The 7,486-nt window shown below is 37.9% G+C and overlaps 1 protein-coding gene across 7 annotated transcripts in view; it reads right to left on the minus strand.

Moving 5' to 3' along the window:
* The window catches only part of BCL2L13 (BCL2 like 13), a 90,524-nt gene that overhangs the window by 35,294 nt on the left and 47,744 nt on the right, over nt 1–7,486 (minus strand). For 4 of the 7 annotated variants that reach the window (XM_019629976.1, XM_019629977.1, XM_019629979.1 and 1 more), the window contains one exon: nt 836–979. The exons of 2 other annotated variants lie outside the window; for them this stretch is intronic. In XM_019629976.1, the coding sequence (XP_019485521.1) occupies nt 836–979 (144 nt within the window). Of the gene's footprint in view, nt 1–835; nt 980–7,486 lie in introns of those variants that run through there. One more of the 7 variants, XM_019629983.1, reaches the window with a different exon arrangement.

The following is a 7,486-nucleotide window of genomic DNA, read 5'->3' on the forward strand; positions in this document are numbered from 1 at the left end:
AAAAAAAAAAAAAAAGAGTTGGCTTGGGAGAGTGAGCTCTGAGCAGCAGGGCCCCAGTTCAGATGCCACATGAGAGCCAGTGATGCTGCACCCTCTACAGCTAAGATGGTGAACAACAGCTCGACCTGGAGCTGGGCCGCCATGAGTCACCAGGGACGGCGTAGGCTGCAGCCCCTGCTGCAGTGGGCTGCCATGAGCTATTGTGAGTGGCCGGCAGCCAGCATGAGCGACCAGCAGCTGCTGTGAGCCGCCATGAGCAGCCATCCAATGGCCGGCAACTGATCTGCCTCAGCCGGGAAAGAGCCAAGATCACAATACCAACGTGGGCCAGTGAAGCGATGTTCTCCACAACTAGAGTGAAGAACAAAAGGACAGCAACTTGTCTGTTCCCCTTCCCCTGATTCCCAGCGCTGTTCCTCTCCCCCAATTCCCCAATAAAAATCTTTAAAAAAAATAAATAAATTTGCTGGATACGAAATCAATATGGAAATTCAGTCAATTTGACAAAGGTACCATAGTATTTAAAAATGTTAACACTAGGGAAAACTGGGTGAATGCTATGTGGGAACACTTTATAACATTTTTGTAAATCTAAAATTATTCCAAAGCAATCTTGTTTTAATAAATGATTTTAAAATAACTACTTAAAATTACCACATCAATTTACTATCAGTAAAATCTTAGTAGTTTAACTTAAACTGTAGAAAAGCCTTTCCATTGATTGTCATGTAATCAGTACTGAATAATGGAATGATATTAAATCCATGCTATTAAAAACAACCATAGCGGCTTAATTTCTTTTTATAGAAAAGTTTTTTTTAAATACAGCACATACCCAGCCACCTTGCTGAATGATGTACTCTGCTGCATAGTCCTCCAGATATGTCACACCAAACTGCAGCAATGAACTCAAAGGTTCTTCACCACGTCTTGTCAACACCAAAAGCATTTGTCGTAGCAAAACCAGAGGCACCAAAATCTTCAATGCAAAGATGAGAGAGTAAAAACACAAATTGAAATTCTTATAATTAATTTTATATGCTCAACTACTAGAAAATTATACTCAAATGCAGCGTTGTGGAATTTCATTTTTATTACAGTAAGAGAAAGAAACACTGACCCTTACTAAAATTTTTGTGACTCATGCCTATAGATTTTATACTATAGGGTGTTAGAAGTAATTATAAGACGAAAATAGTTGGGCTCATGTGCATATGTGTCTGACTCTGTGGAGTGGGGAGGGAGAGGGAGAGAGAAACAACACATAGAAAATTCACTAAAGCATTATTTATAATAGCAAAAGCCTCGAAACGACCCAACAGGAACTGGATAATTAAATTTTGGTCATTCAGTAAAATATTATGCAGTTGTTAAAAAGAATTAGATTGTTCACTGCCTAATCACCAAAATTTACTTTCAGTGAAAAAAGATACAGGAGAGTATGTACAATAATGGTACCATTTGTGTAAAAACATATATGTTTGTATAATCCTATAGAATCTCTGGGAAAATATATAAGAAACTGATAATAGTGGTAATCTAAGAAAGGAGAACAAGGTAACTGGTGACAAGGGTGGGAAAATATTTTTCAATGTGTATCTTTCTGTACTTTTTGCATTTTGTGCCATGTGCATTTATCTATTTGAAAATATGAACTTTCAAAATGATAAGCTATCTTATAAAAGTCAAAAGCCAAAGGAGGCATTATTATCATTCCTAATAACCTTGTGGCTCAATATTTTAAAATCAAAATTTATGATAGAAAGTAACTAGAGTCCCTTGCCTTCCAAAAAAATGCATACTGAAAATAACTAAGTATATTGCCATGCATAATGTGCACTTTTTTGCCCAAATTTGTGAGGGAGAAATAAGGATGTGCATTATACATGGGTAGTACTAATTCTGTATCTATACAAATGTTTTTAATTCTTTTACTTATGCTTATGAGTTAAAAGTGTAACTCCAGAAATCAATAATGATATCTGTATGCAAAATAACACCTGGGAATATGATAATTGGTTTTGTTGAACTTACGACGAACTTGCAACAACGAAGAGTTCCTGCCCTTATATGATGCATAAATATCATAAATTTGCTACCGGTACATAAAATTTCTTGTACCTTGTATCTGTTTTTGTGCTTTGTAGTTATCTGTTACATAAAATTTCTTGTACCATAATTTTAAATGTTAAAAAAATAAATGCTAAAATTCCTTTATAATACAAGAAACAAGTACCTAAATGTAAACAAATAAAATTTTGAATTAAAATGAAAGATATTTTCCCCTGAAAGTTTGGGCCCAAAGCGTGGGTGCACATTACAAACAGGAGCGCATTACACACAGCAAAATACGGTATTTTCAGTTAACCATTTGCATGCAATCTCTTTTGTCTACCACATCAAGAATTCTCCACATGACTGAAAAAGGAATGCAAAAGGAAATGAAACCAGTTCCAGTTCCTTGTTAATGAATTGCCAAGGTAATAATAACTGAGTAATTACAAAATATTTCTGCACAGGACAAACAGAAAAGGCAATGAGCTTATATTCATACTAATATTCTTTGGCTTTTAAGTAAGAGCAGCCTTGAAGGAAGCTATACCTACCTTTTTTCCCCATGTATAAGAAGTTCCCATGTATAAGACACACCTTAATTTGGGGGCCCGAAATTTGAAAAAAAAAAATGTATTACATAAAGTTGTTGAACTCAAGTTCTATTCATCTTAAAATTCATACAACTCCTCATCACTGTCAAAACTCCCAAACATTAGCTTGTCCTCATCTGTGTCTGATGACGAATCACTGTCTTCATATATTGCCTTGTCCTCAGTTCCATCTATGGCATTTGAAATGCCACACTTAAATGACTTGACAACGATCTCAATCTTGATATTATCCCAGGATCTTTTCACCCAGATACAAACTTCTCCTATAGTTGGTTTCTTCACTCTTCCTGCTGGTGTCAAATTGTCCCCAGAAGACTTCATTCATTGGTTCCATTCGTCTCTCATGGCAGCTTTGAAGGGTTTGTTACTGCTGACATCAAGTGGTTGGAGCTGGTATGACGGCAAGTTTTGTTTTTTGCTCTGCAACAATCTTCTTTGTGCTTTTTATGTGTGCCCTGAACTGATCAAGCACCAAAACGGCAGGTTTGTGTAATAGCCCACCTGGTCTTCTGCTCCAAACTTTCTCAAACCAGATCTTCATCCCATTCCTGATCCATCCAAGCCTTGTCATGAACGTGGACCATCACTCCTTGAGGAATGCCTTCTTTTGGCATTGTTTTGCATTTGAAAATCAGCATAGGAGGCAGCTTGGTTCCATTGGCACAACAAGCTAGAACAACTGTATAATAGCTCTTCTCATGTCCACTTGTCTTCACAGTTACAGTTTTTACCCCGTTATCATCAACAGTTTTATTACTTGGGACATCAAATTGAAGGAGGATTTCGTCCATATTTGCAATCTGTCCCAGCTCAAACTGATGTGTCTTCCGACATTGAATGACAAAACGATGAAATTCAAGGACCTTCTGCTCATAGCTTTCAGGCATCTTTTGGGCAAGTCTGGTGTGTGTACGCATGCTTAGTCCATTCCGTTTCATGAACCTGAAGCACCAATTGTGTCCTCCTTTGAAATTAGTAACTTCTTTTTCATCAGCAAATCTTCTTGCCTCACACTGAACCATCTTTGTGGACACAGGAATTCCAATTGCCCTTTGCTCTTCAATCCATATCTTCAATTCCCTCTCTAAATCTGGCCATTTTGCTGACTTGCCTCTCATGGCCTTCTTCTGCCATGGCGTTTTCAGTAGGGTTTCTTCGTCCCATAGCCAGTCTCGGATTGTTTTCTCAGTTGGAGGAGGACCAAACTTACGTTCAGCAGCACGATTTCCATTCACTTTTGCAAACTGGATCACTTTTAATTTGAATTCAGCACTGTATGAAAATCTTTTCTGAGCCACTTCTGGGCAGAACGTGGCCAAACGTAATCTACCGGTAACAAGTGCGAAACAATGAGCGCAGACAACAAGCGTGAAAAAGCGGGAAATGCAAGTAAAAAAATCTACAACTACTGTATAAGATGCACCCAGTTTTTAGACCCCAAATTTTTGAAAAAGGGTGTGTCTTATACATGGGGAAATACAGTAAGTCTGAAAGAAAAAGAATACAACAAACACTTATCTTCTTTTTGATATTCTAAAAGAATTCCAGTCCAAAATATATTAAAAACCCCTTCTTAACACTAATGGAGGGGTTATAAAAAAGAATATATTTAGCTCTGTCCACAATTAGAAAAAAAACAAAACTGTTGTTTATCTAGCAGCCCCTGTATTTTGTGTTAGCAGGAGCAGCAAGGGACAGCTTGTGAAGTAGGCTTGTTGATTCATATCATCTCAACTTCAAAGGCCCAGCATGTTCTGTATCTCAAAACATTCTAATTTCCCATTATAATCTACTAACATGCAACATTTTAAAGTATTCATGTTCAAGCACTATTACCTTTTAGGGAAATGAGTTGCAAACATTTTATACTTGCTATATAAAATAATACTTACTTGTATTTGTAAGAGGTAAATTTACCTCTTTCATATCAAAAAGTAGATACCCCAGTTTTACTATATAATAATCTAGACATAAATCTGTAATCCTCTTTCACTACTGTCTTAATTTTAGTCCTTAATCATATTCCCACTCATTCACCATACTTTTTAGGCTGAAATCTACTAATCTTTGAGTCTCTTCTTCATATGGCAATTCCTTCACTGCTTTGATCATTTAAATTATCCTTTCCTGGATCTTCTCCATCCCAATTACACCTTTCTTGAAATGCAGTAACCAGAGTGTATAAACTTCATTTTACAGGACTAACATCTATTTGTTTGATAATACTCTTGGTGGTACATATTATGTCTATTACAAACTATTTTCAAGAACCCTATATGATGACTTCCAGGCCCACTTTCTTTTAAATATACTTCAGGTTGTCCTTCTACAGTTAAACCCTCTAATTTCTGTGATCACACACAGTTTCATGAGTCATTTCTACAACTGATCTCCATCAACTTTGCATTTTACTACCCACAGGAATTTTATGTCATCTGTATATCTGATAAGTTTTTGTACTCTCTCCCATAGTATTAAAAAAAAATGTTAAAACAAAACTGGATTCCCAAACATCCATTTCTAGAAGGCAGGACTAAACAGAACCAAATAATCTTACCCTTTGAATTCCTTTCTGTAATCATTTCCTTACAGGATAATAGTAATCTTCACAACACATATAAATTATTTTTTCTTCAATAGCTATGCGATGGAATGCTAAGGTACTTTTGACCATCAAAAAGAATTATCTACACTGACCGTCTCCTAATATGTACCACATGGTGTTTCCCTCCAATAAGTCAGACTTAGCTAACAACATTATCCTTTTACTAAAGACTGTATGAGTGTGCCTGGTGTAGAAACAAAGCATACCAAATAGCTCCAAAGGTCCCTTCCAGTAGAATAGACATTTCTGATGATAAATTACATATTTGATCAATCTACTATGTAACCCTCTATGCCTTAACAATTCTAGTAAATGTCACAAATTTTATCTGTGCCTAATGCATTGATAAATAGGTTTAAATGTCTGTGGCCTGCCTGCTTGAAAATACAATTTAAGAGACAACCAGACATCATGTATCACCCAATGTAATGCAAGCAGAAACAGGGAACACTAATGAAGTATTCTTGCCAAAGATTAAACCTGAATATGATCTAAGCTGCTAGATCTACCGACCAATGGACAGGAAATACAGATGTAAAGGAACATGTTAAATGACATCTCAGTGATGCAGTCAATAAAATCCAGAAGATAGGAAATTTTATAGGACAAATAACTTCTAAGTAAATTAGAAAAAAAAAAGAGGGAGAGTAAGCCTATATATTAAAAGAGACTTAAGTCACATGTTATATGATGACATTTATATGAAATGTCCAGAAGGCAAATTCATAGTGACAGAGCAGAGTCACGTTACCAGGGGTTGGGAAAGGCAGGAAGTGGGGAGTGATGACTTATATACATGGGGTTTCTTCTTGGAAGTAAAAAAATGTTCTGCACAACAAAAGTGAAAATGGCTGCACAACTGTGAATATGCTAAATAATACTGAATTGTATGCTTTAGAAGGGTAAATTTTATGGTACATAAATTATATTTCAACTTTAAAAAGAAAAAGGAGGTGACGTCAGCATCATGATGGAATGAGAAGACTGCTTGGTTTCTCCCCTTAAAGTTACAATAAGTTGGACAACTATATTTCAACAAAGGATTCCTTGCTCAACACACAAACACGTCTAAGAGATCCACACATTGAGAAATCTGAAGATGGGCACATCAAATGAGCAGAGGAGGTAAGATGGGGGTAAGGACAGAGACAAAAGCCACAGATGCAGTCCAGTGCTCGCCACAGTTCCAGCTGATGTGGTAGCAATGGAGGTGTCAGGTTGCAGGCTACACGCGGCAGTCCAGAGTGGCAGAAGCAACATTCTGGCTTTGGTAACTGGTGCCCACTGCAGCTAAACCAAGTGACAGGGGTGGAGACATGGCACAGAGGTATGGCAGCATGGTCAAGCAACCGCCATTACCAGGAAGAAAACAGAACTGTAGATGCATCAACCTGCTTCCCCAGCCCTCCTGGCCCTCACCTATCGCAATGGAACCCGGTAGAGGCAGCTGGGACACCTCAGATACTACAGCGCAGTTGGCAGTCTCTGGTTATAAGGAGATAGTGCCAGGAACTCACAGGCACAGGAGCCCCAGTGACTGCCACTTCCTACTACAAGAGTGGTACCCTGAGACCAAGGCAACCTGGTCACAGAGGGGACACGCATATCCTCGGGGAATTCCAGGCATTTTCCACAGCCAAGGTGACACCACCCTACCAAGATCCCAGAAGTCCCAGTAGTGCAGGTAAGAGAAAACAACAACTTGAGCTATAGCACCATCTACTGGAAAACAAAAGAAAGACTTCTACTTACTAACCTGCTGAATTACAAGCAAAACAGCACCCAAAAAGGAAGAGTTCAAAACCTCAAATGCCCAGGCAGAGAAACAATCCAACAAGTACCATGATTAACCACGGTAACAAGGTAGCTCAGAAAAAAAAAAAAAGTCTCCAGAAACCAAACTCAAAGACATAAAACACTGTGATTTAAATGAAAGAGAACTCAACATTACAGTTTTAGAAAAACTCAATGAGATATGAGAAACTAAGAAAGGCAGTTCAATGAGCTCAGAAATAAAATGAACAAACAACAGGAGTACTTTACCAAAGAGACTGAAATTATAAAAAAAGAACCAAACAAATTCTGGAGTTGAAGAACTCAATAAACTGGGTTGCCATGGACTACCGTATGTAGCCAGCAGCCAGTGTGAGCGGCCAGCAGCCGCAGTGAGCGGCTGTCCAGAAGGCGCTGACTGGTGTGCCTCGCCTGGGAAGAG

The sequence above is a fragment of the Hipposideros armiger genome, unplaced genomic scaffold (genome assembly GCF_001890085.2).
Source record: "Hipposideros armiger isolate ML-2016 unplaced genomic scaffold, ASM189008v1 scaffold_878, whole genome shotgun sequence".
Taxonomy (NCBI): domain Eukaryota; kingdom Metazoa; phylum Chordata; class Mammalia; order Chiroptera; family Hipposideridae; genus Hipposideros; species Hipposideros armiger.